Source organism: Hypanus sabinus, chromosome 9, assembly GCF_030144855.1.
Source record: "Hypanus sabinus isolate sHypSab1 chromosome 9, sHypSab1.hap1, whole genome shotgun sequence".
Taxonomy (NCBI): Eukaryota; Metazoa; Chordata; class Chondrichthyes; order Myliobatiformes; family Dasyatidae; genus Hypanus; species Hypanus sabinus.
Window position 1 is genome coordinate 114,103,881 of NC_082714.1, and position 15,122 is coordinate 114,119,002.

The window sequence follows — 15,122 nt, forward strand, 5'->3', positions numbered from 1 at the left end:
GAGGCCCAGGTTTAGGAGCATATTGTTCAGTACTGAGGGTATGATTGTGTTGAACACTGAGCTGTAATCAATAAACTACAGCCTGATATAGGTATTGTTATTGTCCAAGTGATCCAGGATGAGTAGAGAGCCACTGAGATTGCATCCTTATATTCTGAGGCTGTGCTTGCTGGCCTTAGAGCCCCCACTAGAGGAAATAACTGCTCTGCATACACTCTATCTAGGTCTTTCACTAGTGATAGGTTTCAATGAGATCCCCCCCTCTCATTCTTCTAAACTCCAGCAATCACAGGCCCAGAGCCATCAAACACAGCTCAAATGTTAACCCTTTCCTTCCATTCGTTTAAGCCACCACCCCATCCATGTAGTTTCCAAATATCTTTAGAAGTTGTTGTGCTTGCCTCAACCACTTCCTCTAGCAGCTCATCCATATTTGCACCACCCACTGCAGAAGCTGCAGCTGGGGTCCATTTCAAATCATTCCCCCCTCAACTTAAATCTATGATCTCTAGTTTTTTTAGATCTTCTTCCCTAGGAAAAAGACTACATGCAATCATCCTGTCTATGACCTGTGTAAGGTCATGTCTGCTCACCTTTGTTCCAAGGAACAAAGACTGACCCAGACCTCTCCCTAAGATTCAGACTCCAAGTTCAAGCAACATCCTCATAAAAAATCTCTGCACTCATTCCAGTTTAGTTGTGTCTTGACAATACCAGGGTGACCAAAACCATACACAAATGCTCTAAATGCGGTCTTACCAGACTCTGATACAAAGGATATTGTTCAGTAACTTACAATGATATCAAGACCTGCATCCAGCCACAGCTTGTCAGGTAGACAAATAATTTTGCCTCAGATGCTGGAAAAAGATGGTGGAGAACCGAAGCAGAAAGGAACCTCTCTTAGCCAGGAGTTCTCATACATGGAAATACTCCAAACTCCACAGGTCAGTTTGTGGCTTTATGATCAAATTTGAGGGAGTTCAGAATAAAAATCAGAATTGGGTTCATCACTGACATTTGGCATGAAAGTCGTGTTGCTGCAGCAGTACAGTGCAAGACATAAAAATTACCACAAGTTACAATAAATCATTCGATCAATAAGTAGACAGTGAATGAATAAATAAAAATAGGTAAATGGATAGTGCAAAAGAACAACGAGGTAGCGTTCACGGGTTCGTGGATCAATCAGAAATCTAATGGCAAATGGGAAAAAGCTGTTCTTAAAACACTGGGTGTGTTTCTTCAGGCTCCTGAAACTCTTCCCAAGGGTAGTGATGAGAAGAGGGCCTGTCCCAGATAGTAAGATAGTAACAAGGTCCAGGATTGTAATCAGCAGTCACGGATACCTGTTCTTAAATCTTCCTATCCCCAATATTCCAAACATAAACTAAACAATTGACAAAAATGCAGGTTGATATACCTAGGTATGCTGAGTTTATTTCACTTGAACCAGTGACACATTAATTACAGGTAAATTGGGGGAGTCAAAATTGGAAGAAATTAAGCCAGAAGAACTAATAAACTTACATAAGAAATATAAAGGATGTAACTTTATCTACCTATCCTATTGCATGGCAATATTTGAAGAAATGGGAAATGTATCCCTGATATTGCTGGTAGCAATGTATTTTGTTTTTGTCTGATTTGTATCCCAAAGAGAACTAACAGATCGTGTGTCTCTGATGGTCTACGTAATTAGACAGATTAGAAAGGTGCTGACAGAAACAAGAGGCAACCTGCAATTAACAGTGATTGAAGGGACGTGATCCAGTTACATTGACTTCCACTAACTAGCCTGGGGGCCAGTGCACCACACAGTGTCTTCTTTGCTTTTTATCAGAACCAAATGAATTCATTAGGTTTTGATTTTTTTTTGTTAAGCACTCTACTAATCAGAATTGTTACCATGCTTGTAACTAATTTAGCCAAGACTGAATTTTATTAAGATCACCATCAGATGTCTGCTAAAGAGCTTGGAATTAATAGTGCAGTCAGCGGAACACCAAACCTCAAACAGCACTGAAATACTTAAAGTAAATCAGATGTTGTCTTCAGATTAAATAAGGAAAGACAGAACTTGAACATTTTGTTCTCCAAATACAAGGGAACAATATTATGGCTTCAACAGCAATGCAAAAGAAGTAACCCTGAAAGACAGGAGATGAATCACTTTAAATCTCCCTCACCTCACACAGGGACCCATCCAAAATAGACTCCTATTCATACACTCATGGCCACTTTATTAGGTACACCTCTACACCTGGTCATTAATGCCAATATCTAGTCAGCCAATTATGTGGCAGCAATTCAGTGCATAAAAGCATGCAGACAGTGGTGAAGAGGTTCATTTGCTGTTCAGATCAAACATCAGAAATGTGATCTGAGTGACTTTGACCGTGGAATGATCATTGGTGCCAGACCGAGTGATCTGAGTATCTCAAAAACTGCTGATCTCCTGGGATTTTCACGCACAACAGTCTCTAAAGTTTACAGAGAATGATGAAAAAAAACAAAAAAAATCCAGTGAGCAGCAGTTTTGTGGACAAATTTGCATTGTTAATAAGAGAGGTCAGAGGAGAATGGCCAGACTGGTTCAAGCTGATAGGAAGGTGGCAGCAACTCTAATAACCACCCATTACAACAGTGGTGTGTAGAAGAACATCTCTGAACACACAACACAATCAAACCTTGAAGTGGATGGGCTACAGCAGCAGTTACCATGAACAAGCACTGAACTCTGGTAGTTAAGCAACCCTAAAAGATCAGATTGGGGAAGAAATGTGATCTAAGTGGCTTTGACCATGGAATAATTGTTGGTGCCAGATGGGGTGGTTTGAGTATCTCAGAAACTGCTATTCTCCTGGGAGTTTACAGAGAATGGTGTGCAAAAAGAAAACAAAAATTACATGCAGTGAGTGGCAGTTCTTTGGGAGAAAACACCTCCTGACATGAGAGGGGAGCATGGCCTGAATGTTGGGTTCTTTGATGATGGATGCTGCTTTTTTGTGGCAGCACTCCATGTAAATGTACACAATAGTGGGGAGGGTTTTGCCTGTGATTGACAGTAATAATAAATCTGATTCTGATTCCTGGATACTTGAGACTAGCCATTAGGAAATGACCCAAGTGCAGAGGGGATAGAAAGTTGTCCACTTTGTGGGATGGTGCCAGTTACTTAACAGAAACTTTGCATACCCATGTGGCAGATTAATGGCTCTGTGAAATGATGAGAATCAGGTCAATCTCAGCGTCTGAAATATCACTTTTCACCAGTGAGAGAAAGCGCAGGCGCTGTTATGATCCGAACTCTTTTGTCGGTAAGAGTAGCTGGCACAAATTCAATAATAATCTTTGAAAGAAAAGTTATTTAACATCGTAAGTAGGCATAAACTGCAAGTAAGCACAACAGTGAAGTTATTAGGATCACATCGGCAGAAACCTGGGTTCAATCCTGACTTCGGTACTGCCTGTGCGGAGTTCACATGTCCTCCCTGTGATCATTAAGCTTTCTCCAGGTTGTTCTGGTCTCTTCCTCCATAAAGTCATGGAGTAATATGGTAGAGATACAGGCCCTTTGACCCAACTGGTTTGTGCTAAATGTGTTGTCCAGTGAGCCAGTCTCATCTGCCCACATTTGCCCCATAGATCATTCCAGTGGCATGCAGGTTGGGCAATTAATAGCTACTGGGTATCACCACCATATGTGAATTGGGGGTAGAATCTGGGTGAATGTGTGAATGGGGGGTAGAATCTGTGTGAAAGGGGGTTAGAATCTGTGTGAATGAAGGGTAGTACCTGTGTGAATGGGGGTAGAATCTGTGTGAATGGGGGTAGAATGAGTGTGAATGAGAGGGGTAGAATCTGTATGAATGAGGGGTAGACTCTGCGGATGGGGGTGTGGAGTAAAAGGGAACGTGAGAAACAGAGAACATAGAACACTACATCACAGTACAGACCCTTGGTCCCACAATGTTGCTCTGACCTCATAACCTACTCCGATCAATCTAACCCTTGCCTCCTACATAGCCCAGGTTTTTCTATCAGCCAAGTGTAATCTACGAGCTTCTTAAATACCCCTAATGCATTTGCTTTTCCCATCACCCCTGGTGTTCCATGTGCCTACCATTCTCTGCAAGAAAAACGTACCTGTTTTCCTTCAACAAAAAAAAACTAATTACCCATTTGGATTTGGGTGACTGAGTTAGCAAACAAAGCACACTGTCACTAATTCTGTAGATAAACCACATTCCACATTACACTTTCAATAGGATCTGGTCAGCTGTGTTTTACAGACTCAGGTTCCTTGGTAAAACCATCTCATTAGCAGCCTGGTATGCAGATATACAGAATACTTGGGAAGGAAAAGTTCCTGCTTTATCACCCTTCCAGTCTTGCACCCATGAATGCATTAAGTATCAGCTACATATTAATAAAAACTTCCACTCTTAAAATAAAATGAAACTGTGCAAAGTTAGAACATCTGCTGGACAGGCTGAGTTGTGGTATCCAGTTCAAACTATAGAAAGCTTACAAGCTGCCAAACACCGCCTAAGCAAACCAGGGTTAGGTGTTCCTATCCTGTGACTGTGGTGGATGCTGAACTGCTGATTGATCTTAGTAAGAACCACCAACATATTACATGAAATTCTGTGGTAACCGGAGGTTCACACAAACAAGGGAAAGTCAGAAAAGTAGTTAAATCTATCAAGGCAACTGGCTGAGTGGAAGGTACATTGAAATGTCATGATAAGCAGGTACTTAAATTGGCAAAACGTCTTGTCTCCATCCAGGAGAGTTAGGAAAATGGCTCTTGGCTTAAGTCTTCCCAAGCTCATCTGCCAAGTTGTTTTACACAGTGAGTAGTGGGTGCTTGGAATATGTTGCCTGGGGGGTGATGGAAGCAGATACAATAAAGGCATTCAAGAGGCTCTTAGACTGCCAGATGAATGTGCAGAGAATGAAGGTAGAAGGGTGTTGGGAGTTTATATTGTTTAATTAGTTTGTGAGCTGAATTATCCTTTCCCGTATAATGTTCTGTCCTATGTTCATAAAATTTAGAACTGCTACAAGACTGGATGCCAACCAAGCAGTCTGGCAGTGCTGAGTCAGTGCAATGCCTGAAATGGAAAGGAACATGGGGCTTAAGGCAGCCTAGCTGACCCCATGACTTTAATACAATGATTAGATAGATGAATAAGGGAAATTATCGTTTGTGGAACTGGAAGTTAACAAAAAGGGAATGAGTAAGATTCCAGTCCTGAAGATCTCTGACTACAAGCTCAGTCACAGGAAATTGGCCACAGATATTGGGAGAAGACAGTGTTGTCGTATTAGATGGTGCATGGAGATTAAAGAGAAGTAAGGTAACCCTTGTACCATAGTCACAGTCAGCATCTGTGATCTTGAATTGTTCCAGTTTAGTTATGCAAATCAAATATTTTTTGGCAATGCATGTGAAGCTTTTGACCTGTATAACATAAATGAATGGACATGCTTTGATAGGAAGGGATCCTGGTAGTTATCCTGATTCTAGCTAGGGAATGCTTCTGTTCATCATTGGGAATGGCTCTTGTGGTCAATACCATTATAACAATGGTGGAATGGGCATGAATAAGACCATAAGACATAGGAGCAGAATTAAGCTAATCAGACCATCAAGTCTCCTCTGTCATCCCATCATGGCAGATTTATTATCCACCTCCACCCCATCCTCCCACCTTCTCCCCATAATATTTGACTCTCTACTTATCCCAAAAGGACCCTTGCATTGGTATCCATTTCCTCATGGTATATTAACTAAGGGATCAGTCTGGTTAAGCAAAATGTCACTAAACATTGAGAAAATGGATCAAACATTACTAACTCACTTAACATTTCTCTTTCCACTGGAACTGCCTGTGTATTTCCAACATTTTTTGTATTTACTTCTGTCTGATTTTTTTTTTGATGGGTTACTTGTTGCTTCATTTGGGAGGTGTACACTCAGTGGCCACTTTATTAGATACACATGTACACCTGCTTGTTAATTCTAACAGATAATCATGTGGCAGCAATTCAATGCATAAAAACATGTAGACATGGATAAGCTTGTTGCTCAGACCAAACATCAGAATGGAGAAGAAATGTGATCTTAGAGACTTTGACCATGGAATGATTGTTGGTGCCTGACGGGCTGGTTTGAGTGCGTCAGGAACTGCTGATCTGATGGGATTTTCATGCACAATAATCTCTAGAATTTACAAAGAATGGTGCAAAGAACAAAAAAAGAAATCCGTGAGCGGCAATTCTGCGGACAAAAATGCCTTTTTAATGAGAGAGGTCAGAGGAGAATGGCCAGACTGGTTCCAGCTGTCAGGAAGGTAACCATGCCTTGCAACAATCGTGTGCTGAAGAGCATTTCAGAATGCACAACAGGTTGAACATTGAAGTGGATGGGCTACAGCAGCAGATCACGAACAAACTAATAAAGCGGCCACTGAGTTTATACGCCCCGACAGCCCGACTTGTGCGGAACTCTGCCCGGCCACTTCTATGACCTGCGCAGTTTGGGATGCTCAATATTCAGCAACATCAATATTCACTGGCAAACCAACTTGGTTAATGACAACACGATTCCTTCGATAAAGGAAATTATTGAATCAATTTGACCCAAGATCTTTTAACTTTTACATGTGCCTGCCTTCTTATTTGCAGATGTCTGAAACACAGCTAACCTTCTGAAGTATTCGGCACCGCCAGGGGCTGCTTTTCCGCCTGGTGCAAGACAAAACGATACAACTGTGAGACGAAACCTCTGCTTAGTTTATTAGGCAAAATATAAATTATTTATATCCCAATGTTTATTTACAGTTTTATTTTGTACAAACACCTTTTTAATATAAAACATATAAACCTTGACAGAAAACGCCCTCTGATTTATTTTGCAGACTCCGCTTTTGGTTATAAAATCACTATCACCACAGTCAGCTGGAAAAAGCGAGTGATGGGCTATTAATAGGATTTGCTCCAGTCGTTACTTAAGATGGTTGAATGGGAAGAAGCTGTTGTAATTTTGTAAGGGTGCTCTAATGACCAAGGGTAAAGTGTCCAAAGCAGTGGTTCCCAACGTGGGGCGTACGCCCCACAGGGAGGTAATTTGATTTTTAAGGGGGGCAATTCGAGAATGAGTTATTAACAGTGAATTTTTTCTAGTAAGTCTGTGTGAGTATGTGTGTGCGAGTTAATACATATGTGTATATACAGTATGCATACATAAAAATACTTGTGTGTATGTACATGTGTAATTGCGTATGTACTGTATATATAGTGTATCACCATCATTACAACCATCAAATGGCTTTCGTAATTAAATTAATGAATTGACTGATGTAGGAAGGAACGAATGAACAAGTCCAAACGCGTAAGAAACTCGTACGAGGTCGCGCCAATGCTGCTTTTTGCAGTAGCTTTCGGTTCTTGGTGGTGTGAAGGTGTGTACATTGCGTCATCTCTTTTAAACGGTGTATCTGTCTTTGTATGCTGTAGAAACGAATCGGCATTGTTTTATTTATTGTTATTATTATTTTAATATCACTTAATGTTCTTTTTTTTTGGTAATTTCTTCCTCAGAACTTTAACAGTCCTTTGGTTCTTTTATTTTTCTCTTACACGAATGCCATGTTCTTTGGAAGCTTGTTTAAACCAAGTTAATGGTCTTTTAGGCTTCCTCCAGGTGAATAGGAGTTCACTTTTTGAATAGTAAGAATTATATATCACCACAGGGGACATCAGGATATTAGAGGTGATTAGGTGGAGCATGGCCAAAAAAAGGTTGGGAACCACTGGTCTAAAGTGAGGCAAACCTATTTGCCCTCACATTCACTGAACGCAGGGTACCCATCACTACTTTTTTTTAATCTGATCTGTTAAGAAATGTGGTTCCTGTCCTATACACAACGGAAATACATTTCTATCTCGCCGAAATAATTTGTTTCAATCATCTCAACCACGGATTTAATATGCAAGTTTAATGGATAATTGAATTCGAGGATGAATTCATATGCACGTGCACACTTCTAATAACTCAATTTTTGGCTCGTTGGTTCTTACTCCTTAAAAGCTTCCGTGTCGGTAAATTAGAATCGCTCTTTTTATGTTTGGGGTGAGGGGAAGCCCTAGAAATCTAAGCACCTGGAGATAATTTTCAAGCAGGCAGGTTTTATAATCGTTTCAGTGCCCTCTCTTACATTTTCATAAAGACCAAGTTGGCGTAATTTAACGCTGATCAAAGGCTATCGAGATGAGTTTACATTTTAAAAATCCCTTCGCTCATCCTGGACAACGAAAACATAAGTACAAACAGCCTCTGTAGTAGAGTAAAATGATATCTAGCATGTCCGCCTTCTTTGATTTAAACGTGATTGAACAGATTTCATTAGAGCTGGGAATTAGCTGGAACGCATCAAGATAAATTTGGAACGTTACATACATCGCCTGATAGTTGAACCTTCAAGTCAATGTAGGATATCTACTTCCCGCTTGCATCGGGTTACTAGTTTAACGAGATCACTGCGTGCGTTTGCACCATGCAATAACATCCAGCCGTTTGTGTCTGATGTGTAGACCAAGAGAGTTTAGGAACTAGCTATACACATATGACTATTTATAATATTGATACATCTTTAGCTAAAATGCCCTCTACGTCCAGCTGTGTGGCTTTGTGCGTTTAGCAGTGTGAAGGGAATGGTCAAATGTTGACCTTTACTAAAGAAAAATCAGCTGTGTTAATTGTCGAGGATTGTAGTAAAAACGCGATAATTGCTATAAATTAATCCCCTGGGCCATCGCCCGCTTCCTTTAACCCACGGCTACTGAGGAACTGTGTGGGTTCACGCTCATTCTCACAACTGACAGGCGTAATTGTCGTGGTGAGAGGTCGCCAGGCGGGGTGGAAGTGCAGAGTTTCGGGAATTCATTACACCGACAAAACTTCCCCTGGTTCGGATTTCCAGTTGCATTCGCCCCTTTCTCATTGGTCAGGACCTACAAGTTCTCTCTCAGACTCCCTCCTGCAATGGTTGTTTAGCAAGAGCTGCCCCTCCGCAAAGCAGGCGCCAGCCCAGATCCTATAGTGACCGACGGCGGCCGGAGGCACTGGCTGGTCGCTGCTTACAGCAAGCCGATTGCCTTTCCCAAGGTCTGAAGTAGCAGTTTCCGCAAGAGACCATATCTTGGGTTTGAGAGTAGCGGTGCCCTCTCTGGGTCCAGTGCTGACTGACACCTTTGCACCGACTTCCTCCTCAGTTGCGCTCAATTCCGAATTCCTCATCTCGGTTGGCTCCAAGTTTGTTGGTCTCAACCCGTTATCTCCGTCCTTGTTGCAGCCTGTGGCATCCTTGCCCAGCGCCCTGCCTTCACAACCAGTGGAAGATGGCTCCAGTCCATCTTTACATGGTTTCCCATCCTTTCCCTTGTTCAAATCCTCTTTCTTATCATCTTCGTCGTCGCTCTCGCTATCCTCCTCGTCCGATTTGGTTTTGGGCACCCACGTCATTTTATTCTCCTTCTTTAGTCGCCTCCTGGCGTTGGCAAACCAAGTGGAGACCTGAGTCAGGGTCATCTTGGTGACAATGGCCAGCATGATCTTTTCCCCTTTGGTTGGGTAGGGATTCTTCAGGTGCTCGTTGAGCCACGCCTTCAGGGTGCTGGTGCTCTCTCGGGTTGCGTTCTTCACTCGTCCCGCATCCCCGTGAGCCAGCGGGCGATAGGGAGAGTACAGAGCGCCGGCCGGAGCAAAACTGGCCTGGGAATAGACGCCGCCTGCCTTCAAATCGTAGTGCGAAGCCTGAAGTTAGAGAGAAACGAATGTCACACATAATGCTCATCTATGCAAACTTTCAGAATTTTAACACACCTGCAATATCAGACTAAATATAATTTAATGTATCGTAGTTATTTTATGTTTAATACCACACTTATATTAATGGTCATTTCTGCAATTATTTGTAACTTAAGATACAGTGTTTAAAATATAGTACAATACAGTCGAGTGGAGCGGATAAATATTACTTATCTAATATTATTTCAACATTTCTAGGAATTTACTCGCGCACGACCTCATCGACTCGAGAGCGACATGAAGAAAATGCCTTGTAAAGGCACTTAAACTTAATCATGTTGAGCCTGTTTTGTTTGTAACTCCATATTTTAATTAATTTAGCCCTCTCTAATGGAAAGTGTTGCATGAATTCCTGTTTTGCACCGCGAGGAGCAAGTTTGCGAACTTTCCAACTGACGGGTCGAAGTAATTCAATCACATTTGGAACCTGAAGCCAGCAGTCTCGGATCTGGCAGCGGGCACTCGGGCCATGGGCGCTCCCCGTCCAACTGAAGCGAGTCGACCTGCGCTCACAGCGCGCCAGCATCCGAGTGACGGGTTACCCACAGTCGCTTCTTACATCAGTGCACGTTTGGGGGAAAGGGGGCAGATGCATGCGTTATGGGAATTAGAACGAATCGACGGAACGCGTCGGAATATTTCACTTTCATTTTGGGAATTAACACCACTGAATTTTGGAAACTTTTTCAAACTTGTGAAACCAAAATATTCCATTTAATATTTCCCTAGGCAGTCCCTGTTGCAAGTCAACCGTATCATTCTACCTTATATCAAATATTTATATTAACAGTAAGGTGTTATATATAATCAGGTTGGCTATTGCATCAAATCGTTTGTAATCCATCTAGTTTCGCGATATTTAAAGATGACGAAACCATCTCATCCAGCGCTTATCTCGATGTGAGGTTATTAACGTAATCGCCGTAGCGAGTGATGCCAAAATGTTGCACTCTAAGTATTGTGAAGATTAAGTTCAACATACAGCCTTCGGCTGTGACCAATGATTTCAAGTGGGTAGACGGATGTGACCCCGGAGTGGTCAGTAACTTTTACCGGGAAAGGTGTCCGGCCAGGTGTGGAGATCCGCGATGCATCTCCAAATCTCGCTACGTAATGCTTTCTACAAATTCCAGAACTCCAAACGAAAGGCAAATAAAAAGAAAAAAAATCAAAAGCACCATCCTTACCAGATGAGGGAGATGCCTGAGATCGGGATACGGCTGCAGGCTGTATCCGTGTGGAATGGGATAGGTGCCGGGGTGGCGAGCTAGGAGAGCGTGGAGAGGCGGGGGAACCCCCAGACTGAGCGCGGCTCCGGGCGAGCCCAGCATCGCCGCTCGCCTCTCCACAAACACCGCCTGCAGACCGGTCATCGCCGACCCCTTGCCGGCCGTGACCACGTCTCCGTATCCCAGCTGAGGCACTGCCATGATGCGGTTCAGCCTAAAAAACACTGCCAAACTAATCCACCTTCTGTCTCTATATAACCCTCTCTGTCCACTGCGCTGGAGAGGGCTGGCGTGATTGACGGGAGCCTTGTAAATGATATTTACATACGATTAGCGAGATTTAACCATTGGCCGGCCAAAGTCTCAATAAGAGAATATTGGATTCATTCTAGGTTTCGTGGTTTTAAAGATGGTGTGACGATAATAAAGCAGGGACGAACGCTGTATGTTAATTTAGAATAACAATTTAACTGTAAATGTAACACGATATTCTGCATTCTGTTTTTTTTTAACTACCTCGATGTGTTTACGCATGGCATGACTTGTAAGGATGACACTCGAAATAAAAGCTTTTCACTGTCTCACTACGTGTAACAATAGCAAACCAATATCAAATTAATCTTTCTGATTCGAAAGATTTAAACTGTCTTAAAGCGAGGTGAAAAAGATAATGGCATCGATGAAGAACATTCAATACGAAGCTTCGGAACGCCTCGAAATACAGTGAGTTACGAAAACGATATTCCCCTCCATTGGTGCTGCCCGACCTGCTGAGTTCCTCCAGCATTTTGTGTGTTGTTAGAAAATAGTTCAATCATTTAGATGCAAAGGAACGTCCCAGACACGAGAGCAACTTCAAACTTTTTCCGATTCAAGCATTCAGAATTATTTTATGATCTTAATTCACCCCATTGGTTTTGACGTTACTTGACTATATTTTTTTTCACTACAGTCAATACCCCACCGCCGTTCACCGACTTGGGTAATATCAAAGGGAGTGAAATGAGTAGGATACTGACTGCGAACTGAGAATGCGGCAGTCTGTAGGCCGTGTATGAACCGTTAGTGAGTGCCGTCTACCTGTGGGACCGGGCAGGAGGAGAGAGAGAAGATTGGAGGCGGTCGGTCAAATTACTCGTGAAATACTGCCGCCCTGAAACTAATGCCAATATAGCGTCAAAGGCATCATGGCCAATCGTTCGAAAGTAAAATGGTGATAAATTATCGAACTAAAACTTCTTTGGTAACGTTCTGGATTCACTTTATTAACGAGGTCGCGTTGAGTTGATAATCGATCGTCGCACCGTGGTAAGAGACCAATCTGTGCAGCCTTCGGAAAATTATTAAGATGTAATACCAGCTAAAAGTACAGTATGTATTTATTTTGTGGGCGAATGTGTTCACCGGAGTGCATTATAATCCTTAACAAGATCCAATATTGTTAGGTATGAATAATTAAGCCGACAGATTTCATATACAAACTTCATTACAAAATTCCTTTTTGTTCTGAACCCAATGCAAATTGACAGGGTTTCAGTCTCCTAACACAAACTCCGCTTTCCTTTCAAAGCATCGGTTATTATTTTTTTCAGGACGGACTGCTAAGAAATTCAGTGCTACAACTGCCCAGTCACTGTGTCTGCCGCCGTTTGAAAGAAGCCCATATGTAGGACTATTGCTCAGAGTCGTCCCTCTGAGCCCGTAAATTACATCAGTCATTCTGCCGAGCGTCACTGGGAACGGCCGGCGAGTTCAGCGTAACCAATCTACAGGGGAGTGCTCTGGCTACAATCACAATTCTATGGCATTGACATGCAAAAAGCACTAATTGTGCCGCGGTCCTCTCGCTGAGAATTGACTCCTAACGAGGAAAAGTGTTTTGCGCCGTTCAGTATCTCCAGGGCTATTTGTCTACGTCAAAAAAAAGAACTCTGTTTGTGTAGTACCTTTATTACTCCTTTCAAAGACTTGCAAAATATATTGTCTTCCTGTAATATGGGAATGCGCCAAATAGTAGGAAAGGTAAACCCCCGGAAATAGCACAATGATTTTTTTTCTGCAGAAGACTGGGGAGTAACAACATTGTTTGGAATATTAGGGATTTATCTCCTTCTTTGCCTCCAAGTAGTATTCGAAAACTTTCTCATCTCTTTGAGAAAGCCTTGATTCAATATCTGGACCAAAAGACGCTTCGACAGGCATTCCCCCAGTCCTGGACTGGTCCAACGAATTTTGCTTTCCCCCATTCTGGTGGCTCTCCTCTGCCCAATATCTTCCTCTAGTTCCCCTCCTCCTTCCATTTATTCCATGGTCCACTCTCCTCTTCTATCAGATTCCTTCCTTGACAGCTCTTTACCTCTTCTGCCTGCTTCCCACCAGCTTCTCACATCATCCTCCCTCGCACATCCACCTCCCCCTCACCTGGTCTCACCTGTCACCTGTCAGCTTGTACTCCTTCCCCTTCTTGTTCTGGTTTCTGTCTCCCTCCTTTCCAGTCCCAATGAACAGTCCGTTTTTTTGTTGCTTGTTTTGTTGTCCTCTGTGTTGTTCTGCAAACGTGATGGGTCTGCTATGTTGGCACAGGAATGTGCGGCGGCGCGAGTCAGCTGCTCCTGGCACAACCTTAGGTGTGTTGGTTGTTAACACAGACATTATATTTCAGTCTACGTTTTGGTGTACTGTACATGTGATAAATAAATCTGAATCCGAAACATCGACTATCCATTTCCCTACATAGATTCTGAGCTCCTCTTGAATTTTGTCTGCATTGTTCCAGATTTCCAGTACCTGCAGAAACTCTTGTGCCTCCCATAGTTTTCAAAGCCTCCTTGAATAAGCGTAAAAGCCTGTGAATCCCTGGCCTATGACCACACAGTAGAAGGGCATCCTGTGTGGGACTGAGAACCTGGAGATTAATGCAACAGAACATGTGGTAAGCAGAGTGAATAGAGAGAGATGTGCACCTACTTCTCAAACAAGATTCCACCCCCAGAGCCCACCCTGGCTAAGGCTCTGTATCTCACAGTGGCTTCAATAGTCTCCCACAGAGCTGGAACAGAAGGAATACCTGCAATGAAGACGTACTCCAACCTAGAACCTTTTTTGATTCTTTCGACTGTGACTTGCTCAGAATACCTGATTTAGAGGATGAGAGGCATCATTTGACTGGTACGGCAAACTGAACTTATTCAAGTTTGCTGATGACACCAGTGTAATAGGCTGAATCAAAGTTGGTGATGAATCAGCATATAAGAGGGAGACTGAAAATCTGGTGGAGTGGTGTCACAACAACAACTTCTTACTCAATGTCAGCAAGTCCAAGGAGGACTTCAGGAGGAGGAAACTAAAAGTCCATGAGCCATTCTTCATTGGGGGATCAGAGGTGAAGACAGTCAGCAAATTTAAATTCCTCAGTGTTATTATTTTGGAGGATCTGTCCCAGGTCCAGCATGTACGTAGAATTATGAAGAATCACAGCAGCACCTCTTCTTCCATAGGAATTTGCAGAGATTCATCATGACATCTAAGACTTTGACAAACTTCTATACATGTGTAGTGGAGAATGTATTGACTGGCTGCATCACAGCCTGGTATGAAAACACCAATGCCCTTGAACAGAAAATCCTAGAAAAGGTAGTGGATATGGCCTAGTCCATCAAGGGTAAAGCCGACCCAACCTTTGAGTGCATCTACATGAAATCCTGTGGCAGGAAAGTAGTATCCATCATTATGGACCCCCACCACCCAGGACATGCTCTCTGCTTGCTTCTGCCAGCAGGAAGAAGGTGCAGGAGCCTCAGGACTCGCAGCTCCAGTTTCAGGAACAGTTACTATCCCTCAACCATCAGGCTCTTGAACCAAGGGGATAACTTCACTCAACTTCACTTGCCCTAGTACTGAACTGTGTCTGCAAACTATGGACCTACTTCCAAGGACTCTTCATCTTATGTTCTCAATGTTTATTGCTTATTTATTTGTTATTTTTATTATTTATTTCTGTTTGTATTTGCACA

The 15,122-nt window shown here is 42.6% G+C and overlaps 1 protein-coding gene across 2 annotated transcripts; it reads right to left on the reverse strand.

The window, feature by feature from the left end:
- Window positions 1–8,089: 8,089 nt before the first annotated feature.
- On the reverse strand, window positions 8,090–14,011 carry irx7 (iroquois homeobox 7). 2 transcript variants are annotated; one of them, XM_059978738.1, is made up of 2 exons: window positions 11,068–11,310; window positions 8,090–9,826 (listed from the first exon to the last, which is right to left on the reverse strand). In XM_059978738.1, exons 1-2 carry the CDS (start codon window positions 11,308–11,310, stop codon window positions 9,011–9,013), a joined length of 1,059 nt encoding a protein of 352 aa, XP_059834721.1. In that variant the 3' UTR covers window positions 8,090–9,010. The 2 variants fall into 2 exon arrangements, 1 of the variants encoding a protein (XP_059834721.1); XR_009513838.1 differs by lacking the exon at window positions 11,068–11,310 and adding an exon at window positions 13,897–14,011 and having other exon boundaries at window positions 9,791–9,826.
- Window positions 14,012–15,122: the final 1,111 nt, after the last annotated feature.

What these genes read in the sequence shown, in the direction of transcription:
- irx7 (XM_059978738.1), bottom strand. Translation starts at nt 11,310, where the DNA reads ATGGCAGTGCCTCAGCTGGGATACGGAGACGTGGTCACGGCCGGCAAG. An exon ending in TCAGGCATCTCCCTCATCTG is followed by an intron (nt 9,827 to 11,067) that starts GTAAGGATGGTG and finishes CTCTAACTTCAG; the next exon opens with GCTTCGCACTACGATTTGAA.